Source organism: Oncorhynchus keta, chromosome 18 (genome assembly GCF_023373465.1).
Source record: "Oncorhynchus keta strain PuntledgeMale-10-30-2019 chromosome 18, Oket_V2, whole genome shotgun sequence".
NCBI lineage: Eukaryota > Metazoa > Chordata > Actinopteri > Salmoniformes > Salmonidae > Oncorhynchus > Oncorhynchus keta.
Window position 1 is genome coordinate 55,529,102 of NC_068438.1, and position 18,784 is coordinate 55,547,885.

Consider the following 18,784-nt stretch of genomic DNA (forward strand, 5'->3'; position numbering starts at 1 on the left):
AGGTATAATACATTCTGATACAGGTATAATACATTCTGATCCAGGTATTATACATTCTGATACAGGTATAATACATTCTGATCCAGGTATAACCCATTCTGATCCAGGTATAACCCATTCTGATCCAGGTATAATACATTCTGATCCAGGTATAACCCATTCTGATCCAGGTATAATACATTCTGATCCAGGTATAACCCATTCTGATCCAGGTATAATACATTCTGATCCAGGTATAATACATTCTGATCCAGGTATAATACATTCTGATCCAGGTATAACACATTCTGATCCAGGTATAATACATTCTGATCCAGGTGTAACCCATCCTGATCCAGGTATAATACATTCTGATCCAGGTATAATACATTCTGATCCAGGTATAACCCATTCTGATCCAGGTATAATACATTCTGATCCAGGTATAACCCATTCTGATCCAGGTATAACCCATTCTGATCCAGGTATAATACATTCTGATCCAGGTATAATACATTCTGATCCAGGTATAATACATTCTGATCCAGGTATAATACATTCTGATCCAGGTATAATACATTCTGATCCAGGTATAACCCATTCTGATCCAGGTATAATACATTCTGATCCAGGTATAACCCATTCTGATCCAGGTATAATACATTCTGATCCAGGTATAACCCATTCTGATCCAGGTATAATACATTCTGATCCAGGTGTAACCCATTCTGATCCAGGTATAACCCATTCTGATCCAGGTATAACACATTCTGATCCAGGTATAACACATTCTGATCCAGGTATAACCCATTCTGATCCAGGTATAACCCATTCTGATCCAGGTATAATACATTCTGATCCAGGTATAACCCATTCTGATCCAGGTATAATACATTCTGATCCAGGTATAACCCATTCTGATCCAGGTATAATACATTCTGATCCAGGTATAATACATTCTGATCCAGGTATAATACATTCTGATCCAGGTATAACACATTCTGATCCAGGTATAATACATTCTGATCCAGGTGTAACCCATCCTGATCCAGGTATAATACATTCTGATCCAGGTATAATACATTCTGATCCAGGTATTATACATTCTGATCCAGGTATATTACATTCTGATCCAGGTATAATACATTCTGATCCAGGTATAACCCATTCTGATCCAGGTATAATACATTCTGATCCAGGTATAATACATTCTGATCCAGGTATAATACATTCTGATCCAGGTATAATACATTCTGATCCAGGTATAACCCATTCTGATCCAGGTATAATACATTCTGATCCAGGTATAACCCATTCTGATCCAGGTATAATACATTCTGATCCAGGTATAACCCATTCTGATCCAGGTATAACCCATTCTGATCCAGGTATAACCCATTCTGATCCAGGTATAATACATTCTGATCCAGGTATAACACATTCTGATCCAGGTATAATACATTCTGATCCAGGTATAACACATTCTGATCCAGGTATAACACATTCTGATCCAGGTATAACCCATTCTGATCCAGGTATAATACATTCTGATCCAGGTATAACCCATTCTGATCCAGGTATAATACATTCTGATCCAGGTGTAACCCATTCTGATCCAGGTATAACCCATTCTGATCCAGGTATAACACATTCTGATCCAGGTATAACACATTCTGATCCAGGTATAACCCATTCTGATCCAGGTATAACCCATTCTGATCCAGGTATAACCCATTCTGATCCAGGTATAATACATTCTGATCCAGGTATAACCCATTCTGATCCAGGTATAATACATTCTGATCCAGGTGTAACCCATTCTGATCCAGGTATAACCCATTCTGATCCAGGTATAACACATTCTGATCCAGGTATAACACATTCTGATCCAGGTATAACCCATTCTGATCCAGGTATAACCCATTCTGATCCAGGTATAACCCATTCTGATCCAGGTATAACACATTCTGATCCAGGTATAACCCATTCTGATCCAGGTATAACCCATTCTGATCCAGGTATAACCCATTCTGATCCAGGTATAATACATTCTGATCCAGGTATTATACATTCTGATCCAGGTATTATACATTCTGATCCAGGTATAATACATTCTGATCCAGGTATAATACATTCTGATCCAGGTATAATACATTCTGATCCAGGTATAATACATTCTGATCCAGGTATAACCCATTCTGATCCAGGTATAATACATTCTGATCCAGGTATATAATACATTCTGATCCAGGTATAATACATTCTGATCCAGGTATAACCCATTCTGATCCAGGCATAATACATTCTGATCCAGTTATAATACATTCTGATCCAGGTATAATACATTCTGATCCAGGTATAACCCATTCTGATCCAGGTATAATACATTCTGATCCAGGTATAACCCATTCTGATCCAGGTATAATACATTCTGATCCAGGTATAATACATTCTGATCCAGGTATAATACATTCTGATCCAGGTATAACCCATTCTGATCCAGGTATAATACATTCTGATCCAGGTATAACCCATTCTGATCCAGGTATAATACATTCTGATCCAGGTATAACCCATTCTGATCCAGGTATAATACATTCTGATCCAGGTATAATACATTCTGATCCAGGTATAATACATTCTGATCCAGGTATAACCCATTCTGATCCAGGTATAACCCATTCTGATCCAGGTATAATACATTCTGATCCAGGTATAACCCATTCTGATCCAGGTATAATACATTCTGATCCAGGTATAACCCATTCTGATCCAGGTATAATACATTCTGATCCAGGTATAATACATTCTGATCCAGGTATAATACATTCTGATCCAGGTATAATACATTCTGATCCAGGTATAATACATTCTGATCCAGGTATAATACATTCTGATCCAGGTATAACCCATTCTGATCCAGGTATAACCCATTCTGATCCAGGTATAATACATTCTGATCCAGGTATAACCCATTCTGATCCAGGTATAATACATTCTGATCCAGGTATAACCCATTCTGATCCAGGTATAATACATTCTGATCCAGGTATAATACATTCTGATCCAGGTATAATACATTCTGATCCAGGTATAACACATTCTGATCCAGGTATAATACATTCTGATCCAGGTGTAACCCATCCTGATCCAGGTATAATACATTCTGATACAGGTATAATACATTCTGATCCAGGTATTATACATTCTGATACAGGTATAATACATTCTGATCCAGGTATAACCCATTCTGATCCAGGTATAACCCATTCTGATCCAGGTATAATACATTCTGATCCAGGTATAACCCATTCTGATCCAGGTATAATACATTCTGATCCAGGTATAACCCATTCTGATCCAGGTATAATACATTCTGATCCAGGTATAATACATTCTGATCCAGGTATAATACATTCTGATCCAGGTATAACACATTCTGATCCAGGTATAATACATTCTGATCCAGGTGTAACCCATCCTGATCCAGGTATAATACATTCTGATCCAGGTATAATACATTCTGATCCAGGTATAACCCATTCTGATCCAGGTATAATACATTCTGATCCAGGTATAACCCATTCTGATCCAGGTATAACCCATTCTGATCCAGGTATAATACATTCTGATCCAGGTATAATACATTCTGATCCAGGTATAATACATTCTGATCCAGGTATAATACATTCTGATCCAGGTATAATACATTCTGATCCAGGTATAACCCATTCTGATCCAGGTATAATACATTCTGATCCAGGTATAACCCATTCTGATCCAGGTATAATACATTCTGATCCAGGTATAACCCATTCTGATCCAGGTATAATACATTCTGATCCAGGTGTAACCCATTCTGATCCAGGTATAACCCATTCTGATCCAGGTATAACACATTCTGATCCAGGTATAACACATTCTGATCCAGGTATAACCCATTCTGATCCAGGTATAACCCATTCTGATCCAGGTATAACCCATTCTGATCCAGGTATAACACATTCTGATCCAGGTATAACCCATTCTGATCCAGGTATAACCCATTCTGATCCAGGTATAACCCATTCTGATCCAGGTATAATACATTCTGATCCAGGTATTATACATTCTGATCCAGGTATTATACATTCTGATCCAGGTATAATACATTCTGATCCAGGTATAATACATTCTGATCCAGGTATAATACATTCTGATCCAGGTATAATACATTCTGATCCAGGTATAACCTATTCTGATCCAGGTATAATACATTCTGATCCAGGTATATAATACATTCTGATCCAGGTATAATACATTCTGATCCAGGTATAACCCATTCTGATCCAGGTATAATACATTCTGATCCAGGTATAATACATTCTGATCCAGGTATAACCCATTCTGATCCAGGTATAATACATTCTGATCCAGGTATAACCCATTCTGATCCAGGTATAATACATTCTGATCCAGGTATAACCCATTCTGATCCAGGTATTATACATTCTGATCCAGGTATAACCCATTCTGATCCAGGTATAATACATTCTGATCCAGGTATAATACATTCTGATCCAGGTATAATACATTCTGATCCAGGTATAATACATTCTGATCCAGGTATAACCCATTCTGATCCAGGTATAATACATTCTGATCCAGGTGTAACCCATCCTGATCCAGGTATAACCCATTCTGATCCAGGTATAACCCATTCTGATCCAGGTATAATACATTCTGATCCAGGTATAATACATTCTGATCCAGGTATAATACATTCTGATCCAGGTATAACCCATTCTGATCCAGGTATAACCCATTCTGATCCAGGTATAATACATTCTGATCCAGGTATAATACATTCTGATCCAGGTATAATACATTCTGATCCAGGTATAATACATTCTGATCCAGGTATAACCCATTCTGATCCAGGTATAACCCATTCTGATCCAGGTATAACACATTGATCTCCGATCTCTTTCTCTTTTCGTTCCTTCCAGGATTGAGGAAAGTTTCAAGACGTTATTCTGGGCCATATTTGGCCTGTCCGAAGTCAAGTCAGTGAAGATCAACAATGGCCATAAGTTTATCGAGAATATCGGCTATATCCTTTATGGGGTTTATAACGTCACCATGGTGATCGTCCTGCTCAACATGCTCATTGCCATGATCAATAACTCCTTCCAGGAAATAGAGGTAACTAATGAATGACCTAATCATTGATTGTCCCTTAAAGATAATAAGGCTCTGGTCTTGATACTTGTTAACATGTTATACTGCTCTTGTATGAGGAATTTACAGGATATAGTTAGTATACCATTTACTATAAGGCCCTGCGATAGACTAACGTCTGGTCTAGGGGGTGTGCTTGTAGATCAAGCTGCCTCACTATAGAAACAGGAGATAGACTAGTGTCCTGTCTAGGGGGTGTACTTGTAGATAATGCTGCCTCACTATAGAAACAGGAGATAGACTAGTGTCCTGTCTAGGGGGTGTCCTGGTACTTCAAGCTGCCTCACTATAGAAACAGGAGATAGACTAGTGTCCTGTCTAGGGGGTGTACTTGTAGATCAAGCTGTCTCACTATAGAAACAGGAGATAGACTAGTGTCCTGTCTAGGGGGTGTACTTGTAGATAATGCTGCCTCACTATAGAAACAGGAGTTAGACTAGTGTCCTGTCTAGGGGGTGTACTTGTAGATAATGCTGCCTCACTATAGAAACAGGAGATAGACTAGTGTCCTGTCTAGGGGGTGTCCTGGTACTTCAAGCTGCCTCACTATAGAAACAGGAGATAGACTAGTGTCCTGTCTAGGGGGTGTCCTGGTACTTCAAGCTGCCTCACTATAGAAACAGGAGATAGACTAGTGTCCTGTCTAGGGGGTGTACTTGTAGATAATGCTGCCTCACTATAGAAACAGGAGATAGACTAACGTCTGATCTAGGGGGTGTACTTGTAGATCAAGCTGCCTCACTATAGAAACAGGAGATAGACTAGTGTCCTGTCTAGGGGGTGTCCTGGTACTTCAAGCTGCCTCACTATAGAAACAGGAGATAGATTAGTGTCCTGTCTTGGGGGTGTCCTGGTACTTCAAGCTGCCTCACTATAGAAACAGGAGATAGACTAGTGTCCTGTCTAGGGGGTGTACTTGTAGATAATGCTGCCTCACTATAGAAACAGGATATAGACTAGTGTCCTGGCTAGGGGGTGTACTTGTAGATCAAGCTGCCTCACTATAGAAACAGGAGATAGACTAGTGTCCTGTCTAGGGGGTGTACTTGTAGATCAAGCTGTCTCACTATAGAAACAGGAGATAGACTAGTGTCCTGTCTTGGGGGTGTCCTGGTACTTCAAGCTGTCTCACTATAGAAACAGGAGATAGACTAGTGTCCTGTCGAGGGGGTGTACTTGTAGATAATGCTGCCTCACTATAGAAACAGGAGATAGACTAGTGTCCTGTCTAGGGGGTGTACTTGTAGATCAAGCTGTCTCACTATAGAAACAGGAGATAGACTAGTGTCCTGTCTTGGGGGTGTCCTGGTACTTCAAGCTGTCTCACTATAGAAACAGGAGATAGACTAGTGTCCTGTCGAGGGGGTGTACTTGTAGATAATGCTGCCTCACTATAGAAACAGGAGATAGACTAGTGTCCTGTCTAGGGGGTGTACTTGTAGATAATGCTGCCTCACTATAGAAACAGGAGATAGACTAGTGTCCTGTCTAGGGGGTGTACTTGTAGATAATGCTGCCTCACTATAGAAACAGGAGATAGACTAGTGTCGTGTCTAGGGGGTGTCCTGGTACTTCAAGCTGCCTCACTATAGAAACAGGAGATAGACTAGTGTCCTGTCTAGGGGGTGTCCTGGTACTTCAAGCTGCCTCACTATAGAAACAGGAGATAGACTAGTGTCCTGTCTAGGGGGTGTCCTGGTACTTCAAGCTGCCTCACTATAGAAACAGGAGATAGACTAGTGTCCTGTCTAGGGGGTGTACTTGTAGATAATGCTGCCTCACTATAGAAACAGGAGATAGACTAACGTCTGATCTAGGGGGTGTACTTGTAGATCAAGCTGCCTCACTATAGAAACAGGAGATAGACTAGTGTCCTGTCTAGGGGGTGTCCTGGTACTTCAAGCTGCCTCACTATAGAAACAGGAGATAGATTAGTGTCCTGTCTTGGGGGTGTCCTGGTACTTCAAGCTGCCTCACTATAGAAACAGGAGATAGACTAGTGTCCTGTCTAGGGGGTGTACTTGTAGATAATGCTGCCTCACTATAGAAACAGGATATAGACTAGTGTCCTGGCTAGGGGGTGTACTTGTAGATCAAGCTGCCTCACTATAGAAACAGGAGATAGACTAGTGTCCTGTCTAGGGGGTGTACTTGTAGATAATGCTGCCTCACTATAGAAACAGGAGTTAGACTAGTGTCCTGTCTTGGGGTGTACTTCTAGATCAAGCTGCCTCACTATAGAAACAGGAGATAGACTAGTGTCCTGTCTAGGGGGTGTACTTGTAGATCAAGCTGTCTCACTATAGAAACAGGAGATAGACTAGTGTCCTGTCTTGGGGGTGTCCTGGTACTTCAAGCTGTCTCACTATAGAAACAGGAGATAGACTAGTGTCCTGTCGAGGGGTGTACTTGTAGATAATGCTGCCTCACTATAGAAACAGGAGATAGACTAGTGTCCTGTCTAGGGGTGTACTTGTAGATCAAGCTGTCTCACTATAGAAACAGGAGATAGACTAGTGTCCTGTCTTGGGGGTGTCCTGGTACTTCAAGCTGTCTCACTATAGAAACAGGAGATAGACTAGTGTCCTGTCGAGGGGTGTACTTGTAGATAATGCTGCCTCACTATAGAAACAGGAGATAGACTAGTGTCCTGTCTAGGGGGTGTACTTGTAGATAATGCTGCCTCACTATAGAAACAGGAGATAGACTAGTGTCCTGTCTAGGGGGTGTACTTGTAGATAATGCTGCCTCACTATAGAAACAGGAGATAGACTAGTGTCGTGTCTAGGGGGTGTCCTGGTACTTCAAGCTGCCTCACTATAGAAACAGGAGATAGACTAGTGTCCTGTCTAGGGGGTGTACTTGTAGATCAAGCTGTCTCACTATAGAAACAGGAGATAGACTAGTGTCCTGTCTAGGGGGTGTCCTGGTACTTCAAGCTGCCTCACTATAGAAACAGGAGATAGACTAGTGTCCTGTCTAGGGGGTGTACTTGTAGATAATGCTGCCTCACTATAGAAACAGGAGATAGACTAACGTCTGATCTAGGGGGTGTACTTGTAGATCAAGCTGCCTCACTATAGAAACAGGAGATAGACTAGTGTCCTGTCTAGGGGGTGTCCTGGTACTTCAAGCTGCCTCACTATAGAAACAGGAGATAGATTAGTGTCCTGTCTTGGGGGTGTCCTGGTACTTCAAGCTGCCTCACTATAGAAACAGGAGATAGACTAGTGTCCTGTCTAGGGGGTGTACTTGTAGATAATGCTGCCTCACTATAGAAACAGGATATAGACTAGTGTCCTGGCTAGGGGGTGTACTTGTAGATCAAGCTGCCTCACTATAGAAACAGGAGATAGACTAGTGTCCTGTCTAGGGGGTGTACTTGTAGATAATGCTGCCTCACTATAGAAACAGGAGTTAGACTAGTGTCCTGTCTTGGGGGTGTACTTCTAGATCAAGCTGCCTCACTATAGAAACAGGAGATAGACTAGTGTCCTGTCTAGGGGGTGTACTTGTAGATCAAGCTGTCTCACTATAGAAACAGGAGATAGACTAGTGTCCTGTCTTGGGGGTGTCCTGGTACTTCAAGCTGTCTCACTATAGAAACAGGAGATAGACTAGTGTCCTGTCGAGGGGGTGTACTTGTAGATAATGCTGCCTCACTATAGAAACAGGAGATAGACTAGTGTCCTGTCTAGGGGGTGTACTTGTAGATAATGCTGCCTCACTATAGAAACAGGAGATAGACTAGTGTCCTGTCTAGGGGGTGTACTTGTAGATAATGCTGCCTCACTATAGAAACAGGAGATAGACTAGTGTCCTGTCTAGGGGGTGTACTTGTAGATCAAGCTGTCTCACTATAGAAACAGGAGATAGACTAGTGTCCTGTCTTGGGGGTGTCCTGGTACTTCAAGCTGTCTCACTATAGAAACAGGAGATAGACTAGTGTCCTGTCGAGGGGGTGTACTTGTAGATAATGCTGCCTCACTATAGAAACAGGAGATAGACTAACGTCTGGTCTAGGGGGTGTACTTGTAGATCAAGGTGCCTCACTATAGAAACAGGAGATAGACTAGTGTCCTGTCTAGGGGGTGTCCTGGTACTTCAAGCTGCCTCACTATAGAAACAGGAGATAGATTAGTGTCCTGTCTTGGGGGTGTCCTGGTACTTCAAGCTGCCTCACTATAGAAACAGGAGATAGATTAGTGTCCTGTCTAGGGGGTGTATTTGTAGATAATGCTGCCTCACTATAGAAACAGGAGTTAGACTAGTGTCCTGTCTTGGGGGTGTACTTCTAGATCAAGCTGCCTCACTATAGAAACAGGAGATAGACTAGTGTCCTGTCTAGGGGGTGTCCTGGTACTTCAAGCTGCCTCACTATAGAAACTGGAGATAGACTAGTGTCCTGTCTAGGGGGTGTACTTGTAGATAATGCTGCCTCACTATAGAAACAGGAGTTAGACTAGTGTCCTGTCTTGGGGGTGTACTTGTAGATCAAGCTGCCTCACTATAGAAACAGGAGATAGACTAGTGTCCTGTCTAGGGGGTGTACTTGTAGATAATGCTGCCTCACTATAGAAACAGGAGATAGATTAGTGTCCTGTCTAGGGGGTGTCCTGGTACTTCAAGCTGCCTCACTATAGAAACGGGAGACAGACTAGTGTCCTGTCCAGGGGGTGTACTGTACATCAAGCTGTCTCACTACAGAAACAGGAGATAGACTAGTGTCCTGTCTAGGGGGTGTACTTGTAGATAATGCTGCCTCACTATAGAAACAGGAGAAAGAATAGTGTCCTGTCTAGGGGGTGTACTTGTAGATAATGCTGCCTCACTATAGAAACAGGAGATAGACTAGTGTCCTGTCTTGGCGGTGTCCTGGTTCTTCAAGCTGCCTCACTATAGAAACAGGAGATAGACTAGTGTCCTGTCTTGGCGGTGTCCTGGTACTTCAAGCTGCCTCACTATAGAAAGAGGAGATAGACTAGTGTCCTGTCTTGGCGGTGTCCTGGTACTTCAAGCTGCCTCACTATAGAAACAGGAGATAGACTAGTGTCCTGTCTTGGCGGTGTCCTGGTTCTTCAAGCTGCCTCACTACAGAAACAGGAGATAGACTAGTGTCCTGTCTTGGCGGTGTCCTGGTTCTTCAAGCTGCCTCACTATAGAAACAGGAGATAGACTAGTGTCCTGTCTTGGCGGTGTCCTGGTTCTTCAAGCTGCCTCACTACAGAAACAGGAGATAGACTAGTGTCCTGTCTTGGCGGTGTCCTGGTTCTTCAAGCTGCCTCACTATAGAAACAGGAGATAGACTAGTGTCCTGTCTTGGCGGTGTACTAACGTGGTATACAAATAGACACAGTTATTTAACATCTTAAGTATGCTCCTTTAATTAATCAATATGGCTCCCTTGTGAAGCCACCATTGTGTAGATGTATTGTTGTAGGCTACATCTGCACGCTTGGTCCCAATGCAGCACTGCAGCTTCCGTCTAATCTACTACATGGTGTCTGATACTGTGGAGGCTGTGGGTTAACAAGAGGCATGACAAGGCCACGTTCCACATGGCACCCTATTCTCTTTATAGTGCACTACATTTCACCAGGGTTCATTGGGATCTGGTCTAAAGTAGTGCACTATATAGGGAATAGGGTAGCATTTGGGATGCACACCAAGTATTTCTGGGTAATTACAAATGCTTTGAGCCACATAGATAAGGTCATTGTAGAATGATTTAGTTTCATACTGTCTTCTGAGTAAAAAATGAATTCAGTGAATTATTGTCTGTTGCGATGGTAATTGCAGCTACTTACAGGGTTGGAAGAGAAAATGAAATCCTCTCTCATCCGGTTTAGAGGCCGCAGCTTCTTCACCGTTTTGTCGCATTAGGATGTTCGGATCTGGTATTGGCCGTGTACCAAATGGCACCCTGTTCTCTATAAAAAAGCGCCATACTTTAGACCTGAGCCATATGGGCCCGGCTCAAATGTAGTGTACTATATAGGGAAGAATGTGTCATTTGGGACGCACACATAGGCTGCCATCCATATCAATTAGGTTGCTATGGCTCTCCCACTCAATGCTTTTAGTATTTACCTCTGGACAATTATTATGGATGTCATGGAAAATGTTTTTTTATGAAAACCAGAAGCTTGGAATTATGTTATAAAACTGACTGTTGTTGTTTTAGAGTTGATTGTTTCTAAATACTCAGTTCCCTTTCAGTTGGTCAACTCACTGCAACACAGCTGTGTGGAGTTTGTGCTAGCGCCCTCTACTGAAGAACATTAGAATCACGCTTGACAGGGCCAATGAACACTGTGCCTCACTGGAAGCCCCGCCTTCCACAGGGGATAAACCTGAGGCATGAATTAATTTGCTGTGACAACAGTACCCCAAAGTGGCAGGGGTACATCAGAGTAGACGTAATCAAATTGTTTCTACCCCACAGTGTTGAGATACATTGTTTCTACCCCACGGTGTTAAGACATTGTTTCTACCCCACGGTGTTAAGACATTGTTTCTACCCCACGGTGTTAAGACATTGTTTCTACCCCACGGTGTTAAGACATTGTTTCTACCCCACGGTGTTAAGACATTGTTTCTACCCCACGGTGTTAAGACATTGTTTCTACCCCACGGTGTTAAGATACATTGTTTCTACCCCACGGTGTTAAGACATTGTTTCTACCCCACGGTGTTGAGACATTGTTTCTACCCCACGGTGTTGAGACATTGTTTCTACCCCACAGTGTTGAGATACATTGTTTCTACCCCACGGTGTAGAGACATTGTTTCTACCCCACGGTGTTAAGACATTGTTTCTACCCCACGGTGTTAAGACATTGTTTCTACCCCACGGTGTTAAGACATTGTTTCTACCCCACGGTGTTGAGACATTGTTTCTACCCCACGGTGTTGAGACATTGTTTCTACTCCACGGTGTTGAGACATTGTTTCTACCCCACGGTGTTGAGAGACATTGTTTCTACCCCACGGTGTTAAGACATTGTTTCTACCCCACGGTGTTAAGACATTGTTTCTACCCCACGGTGTTGAGACATTGTTTCTACCCCACGGTGTTGAGAGACATTGTTTCTACCCCACGGTGTTGAGATACATTGTTTCTACCCCACGGTGTTGAGACATTGTTTCTACCCCACGGTGTTAAGACATTGTTTCTACCCCACGGTGTTAAGACATTGTTTCTACCCCACGGTGTTGAGACATTGTTTCTACCCCACGGTGTTGAGACATTGTTTCTACTCCACGGTGTTGAGACATTGTTTCTACCCCACGGTGTTGAGAGACATTGTTTCTACCCCACGGTGTTAAGACATTGTTTCTACCCCACGGTGTTAAGACATTGTTTCTACCCCACGGTGTTGAGACATTGTTTCTACCCCACGGTGTTGAGAGACATTGTTTCTACCCCACGGTGTTGAGATACATTGTTTCTACCCCACGGTGTTGAGATACATTGTTTCTACCCCACGGTGTTGAGACATTGTTTCTACCCCACGGTGTTAAGACATTGTTTCTACCCCACGGTGTTAAGATACATTGTTTCTACCCCACGGTGTTAAGACATTGTTTCTACCCCACGGTGTTGAGACATTGTTTCTACCCCACGGTGTTAAGACATTGTTTCTACCCCACGGTGTTGAGACATTGTTTCTACCCCACGGTGTTAAGACTTTGTTTCTACCCCACGGTGTTGAGATACATTGTTTCTACCCCACGGTGTTGAGACATTGTTTCTACCCCACGGTGTTAAGACTTTGTTTCTACCCCACGGTGTTGAGATACATTGTTTCTACCCCACGGTGTTAAGACATTGTTTCTACCCCACGGTGTTGAGATACATTGTTTCTACCCCACGGTGTTGAGACATTGTTTCTACCCCACGGTGTTAAGACATTGTTTCTACCCCACGGTGTTGTGATACATTGTTTCTACCCCACGGTGTTAAGACATTGTTTCTACCCCACGGTGTTAAGACATTGTTTCTACCCCACGGTGTTGAGACATTGTTTCTACCCCACGGTGTTAAGACATTGTTTCTACCCCACGGTGTTAAGACATTGTTTCTACCCCACGGTGTTAAGACATTGTTTCTACCCCACGGTGTTAAGACATTGTTTCTACCCCACGGTGTTAAGACATTGTTTCTACCCCACGGTGTTGTGATACATTGTTTCTACCCCTCGGTGTTAAGACATTGTTTCTACCCCACGGTGTTAAGACATTGTTTCTACCCCACGGTGTTAAGACATTGTTTCTACCCCACGGTGTTAAGATACATTGTTTCTACCCCACGGTGTTGAGACATTGTTTCTACCCCACGGTGTTATGATACATTGTTTCTACCCCACGGTGTTAAGACATTGTTTCTACCCCACAGTGTTATGATACATTGTTTCTACCCCACGGTGTTAAGACATTGTTTCTACCCCACGGTGTTAAGACATTGTTTCTACCCCACGGTGTTATGATACATTGTTTCTACCCCACGGTGTTAAGACATTGTTTCTACCCCACGGTGTTGAGATACATTGTTTCTACCCCACGGTGTTGAGACATTGTTTCTACCCCACGGTGTTAAGACATTGTTTCTACCCCACGGTGTTAAGACATTGTTTCTACCCCACGGTGTTAAGACATTGTTTCTACCCCACGGTGTTAAGACATTGTTTCTACCCCACGGTGTTGAGATACATTGTTTCTACCCCACGGTGTTAAGACATTGTTTCTACCCCACGGTGTTAAGACATTGTTTCTACCCCACGGTGTTGAGACATTGTTTCTACCCCACGGTGTTAAGACATTGTTTCTACCCCACGGTGTTAAGACATTGTTTCTACCCCACGGTGTTAAGACATTGTTTCTACCCCACGGTGTTAAGACATTGTTTCTACCCCACGGTGTTAAGACATTGTTTCTACCCCACGGTGTTAAGACATTGTTTCTACCCCACGGTGTTGAGATACATTGTTTCTACCCCACGGTGTTAAGACATTGTTTCTACCCCACGGTGTTAAGACATTGTTTCTACCCCACGGTGTTGTGATACATTGTTTCTACCCCACGGTGTTGAGACAATGTTTCTACCCCACGGTGTTAAGACATTGTTTCTACCCCACGGTGTTAAGACATTGTTTCTACCCCACGGTGTTATGATACATTGTTTCTACCCCACGGTGTTAAGACATTGTTTCTACCCCACGGTGTTAAGACATTGTTTCTACCCCACGGTGTTGAGATACATTGTTTTTGTCGCTCTGGATTTTGCACACAGTGACGTTGGGGTACAGGCATTGCTTGTGTGACCCCATGTTTTTACAGCGTCATTAGGTTGACTGTTCTTGTTATGAGGGAGATTTTCTGCCCTTCTCCAGAGGCAGGTGATCACATTGATTCCTATGTGAGAGGCCAAGTACAGCTGGTTCAGCCGATATTTCTAAATTCTCAAAAGGGGCAAGACTTTGATTCCATTTTTAGACCTGTGTGCCCTGTACACCTCAGGATCTACACATTCAGAATGCTCATGAACAGCCTGTTGTTAGTCAGTGCACGCGGGTGATTGGTTCACCTCCATCAACCTGAAGGATGCATACTTTAATGTGAACAAATATCCCCCTCACAAGAAGTTGCTGAGGTTCCTGTTTCGAGGTTATAGCCAACACGTTTTTGGTCCTCCTTTTCAGGCTTTTCCCCTCGTACTTTCACCAAAGTTGTGTAGCCGGTTTTGGCACCTATGCGGATATTGGACGATCCCTGGACGATTGGCAAGCGGAGTGGAGGGAGCTGGTGGCGTTGCCTCTCTGCTGGTTTCCCGTGTTCAGTGTCTGTAGCTGTTTGACTCCATCTCAGCGCATTCTGTTTCTGGGTCTCAAGACTCAGTCGAGAATTCTTGTCCCCACAGAGGGAGACTCGGTTTCTTGGCTTTGCTTGGCCCAATTTCGTCTGGATTGCGTTTTTCGCCAGTGACTAGATCGATTGGGGTTGATGGCTTCCAAATCAACAGACAGGGAGGGGTATGGTCTCACCTCCTCTTGTCCTTGGCTCACTCCCTACTGCTGTGGAGCAGTACACACTTTTCCTCGCTCCGGGTGACGTATCTCCAGGGGAGGAGTCGGCTGCACCCCAGGGGGGGGTTTCCCAGATATAGGAAATGTCTGACAGATCTTGAGAAAATGAGCTGTTTTTCTCCATATGTAATCTCTGTTGGGAACAGATGCTCTCGTGAACCAGTGGCCTCAGACTTGATTCATTCCACGCTGGAGACGGTGCGTCAGAGACGAGTTGTCATTGATCCTTGTGGCTCCCCGTTGGCCCAAACGACCTAGGTTCGTGGAGATCATTCGCCTTTTTTGGCAGGGACCCATGGCAACGCAACTCTCGCAACTTTGGCCGGAGATTTGGAATCAGTGGGCCCTGAAAGATCCGATATGATGGCAAGAGGTTTACCTCTAAACAGTCCGCAAGGGAACCCTCCACGAGAGGCTTGTATAAGGTGTTCAAGCTTTGGTGCCAAAATAAAGGAATTGTTCCTTTTCTCTGGTGGACATTTTAATGCTCCTAAAGGTGTTTTTTCAAGCGGGGTTCATTCTCTGAATGTGGGAGCTATTTCAGTGTGTCGTGGGAATTGATGGTGCCACTCCAGGGGCTCGTCCCCTGGAGGTGCGGTTTTTAAAAGGTGTGTGCCGTGTCAGGCCGGTTTCTAAACCTAGCTTTGGTTTTGGTTTTGGATGTGCTGTGTGACCAATGGAGTCTGTGAATCTGACGATCCTCCTCTACAAGAGCAACCCTGCTCGTGTCTTTGGCCTCGGCTCAGCGAGTTGGGGATCTCTACGCGTTATCCAGGAAGTTGGCGACTCTAAGGTGACGTTTCGCCCCTAAGATCATAACTATGTCCTACAGTCTCTTTTCAGATTTTTCCCTTTTCACCTCCTCCATTCTGAGCGGAGGTTTACATGCCCTGTGTTCCGGTACGACCATGTAAAATGAGCGGACCAGGGGTGTCCGTTTATGCGAACACATTTTTGTCTGTTTTGCTAATCTGGCTCGTGTTTTGAGTGTTTTGTAAGCAGTGTCTCTCCCACTGGATTGTGGAGGCTATTTATCTGACATATGACAGCAGAAGGCAGGAATGACGGTAATGTGTACACCACCAGAGATCTGGCGGCTTCTTGGGCCTCGTTTACGGAGAGGTAGGTGAGTTGGGCCTCGTTTACGGAGAGGTAGGTGAGTTGGGCCTCGTTTACGGAGAGGTAGGTGAGTTGGGCCTCGTTTACGGAGAGGTAGGTGAGTTGGGCCTCGTTTACGGAGAGGTAGGTGAGTTGGGCCTCGTTTACGGAGAGGTAGGTGAGTTGGGCCTCGTTTACGGAGAGATAGGTGAGTTGGGCCTCGTTTACGGAGAGGTAGGTGAGTTGGGCCTCGTTTACGGAGAGGTAGGTGAGTTGGGCCTCGTTTACGGAGAGGTAGGTGAGTTGGGCCTCGTTTACGGAGAGGTAGGTGAGTTGGGCCTCGTTTACGGAGAGGTAGGTGAGTTGGGCCTCGTTTACGGAGAGGTAGGTGAGTTGGGCCTCGTTTACGGAGAGGTAGGTGAGTTGGGCCTCGTTTACGGAGAGGTAGGTGAGTTGGGCCTCGTTTACGGAGAGGTAGGTGAGTTGGGCCTCGTTTACGGAGAGGTAGGTGAGTTGGGCCTCGTTTACGGAGAGGTAGGTGAGTTGGGCCTCGTTTACGGAGAGGTAGGTGAGTTGGGCCTCGTTTACGGAGAGGTAGGTGAGTTGGGCCTCGTTTACGGAGAGGTAGGTGAGTTGGGCCTCGTTTACGGAGAGGTAGGTGAGTTGGGCATCACACTGTTGTAAGGTTTTATCTCCTGGATGTCACTGTTCCCAGTGTAACCCGCAGGGTGCTTACGACTGGGGCAGGAGAGGGTCATTAGGCAGCTAGCAAACACCAGGTACCACAGGTTTTCCTGTCGGGTTGGAACTCTGGGTAGTCTGCCGTGGGCCATTTCATCTTGTGTCCGCGGGGGTTGTGGTTTGGTGTGTGATTTATATGTCTCCATTGCTGTGTTGTACCTCGTTTCCCTCATTCAGGGAACAGTAATCATAACTGTAGGTTCTCTGCATTAACCCTTATCTTCCCTTCTCCTCCTCTCCTCTCTTTTCCTCCCTACCCCTCCTCCCCTCTCTTCTCCTCCCTACCCCACATCCTCCCTAACTCCCTCCCCTCCCCACCCTTCCTCCCCTCCCTCCTCCACTCCTCCCCTTCTTTCTTCTTCCCAACTCCTCTCCCCTCCCTTCTCCTCCCCACCTCCCCCATCTTCTCCCCTCTCCTCTCCCCAGGATGACGCTGATGTAGAGTGGAAATTTGCCAGAGCTAAGCTATGGTTCTCCTACTTTGAGGAAGGTGGGACATTACCTGTCCCCTTTAACCTGGTTCCTAGTCCCAAGTCAATCATCGCCCTGGTCCTGGAGCTAAGAGACCTCATGCTGAACGCTCTCAACAGACACAAGAGCTGTCACAATGAGGATACAGAGCTCAATAAGGTGAACCTCATAATCACGCGCGCTCTCTCTCACACACACACACACACACAGTAAGTAGGTAGTACCGTACTGGGGGGAATTAGTCTGGCCATTATTGATATATGGTTTAGATTATCCCTTATAACCTTGTCCCTAGCCCTTTCTCTTGCTCTCTCTCTCTCTCTTTCTCTCTCTCTCTCTCTCTCTCTCTCTCTCTCTTGCTCTCTCTCTCTCTTGCTCTCTCTCTCGCTTGCTCTCTCTCTCGCTCTCTCTCATAGCAATTATGCCTGTGGACGAAGTTCTCTCCATAGATAAACTTTCAGAATCATCCAGCCTATAGATGATGTTATGATAGATGTATGTCCTGGCTCTATACGATGGTTTCCTAGACCCGTATTAGAAGTTGTACTGGACCAAATATAATTGTCAATATTGGAAACTATTTTGTGTGTACTGAGCCCTCTAGTGTCCTGTTGGAAAAGTGCAGCTTTACTTTTTATTTTCTTGATAAATTGTTGAATTTACACTTAATGAAGTATTGTTTGATTGTGTCTTAAACTCCAGTTGGATCATCATAAGAATTCAACTGTTGGAGGTCTGGCTTGTCCAGGTCGGCACCAGGTAAGTAGACCTATAGATATATATAGATAGTATTTTCAAGTCACATTGCTTAGTTCCATAGCTTTTTATCACCCCAAGGCATTGCATACTATACAAGCTTATACAACTATCATGTTTTCCTCTTTTTTTCCCCCTATTTCACAGAAGATAATGAAACGCCTCATCAAGAGATATGTGATGAAAGCACAGATCAATAAAGACAGTGAGGAAGTGAATGAAGGTATTGTGTCCCTATTTGACTGTTTTGTGACCCACTGAACACCTTTCACAGTCAGAGAGATTTAAATAGTTCAAACACACAGGGCTTTTTTGTTGTTGTTGCAAGGAGTCATGGTCTGTAATTAACAAAAAGGAGTCATGGTCTGTAATTAACAAAAAGGAGTCATGGTCTGTAATTAAGAAAAAGGAGTCATGGTCTGTAATTAAGAAAA

General features: G+C 44.0%; 1 protein-coding gene across 1 annotated transcript in view; it reads left to right on the forward strand.

Annotated features, from left to right (window-relative positions):
* Positions 1 to 18,784, forward strand: part of trpc6b (transient receptor potential cation channel, subfamily C, member 6b) — a 136,270-nt gene that overhangs the window by 107,095 nt on the left and 10,391 nt on the right. The window contains exons 8-10 of the mRNA XM_052468726.1: positions 4,968 to 5,163; positions 17,550 to 17,753; positions 18,498 to 18,573. Coding sequence (XP_052324686.1) covers positions 4,968 to 5,163; positions 17,550 to 17,753; positions 18,498 to 18,573 — 476 coding nt within the window. The remainder of the gene's footprint in view (positions 1 to 4,967; positions 5,164 to 17,549; positions 17,754 to 18,497; positions 18,574 to 18,784) is intronic.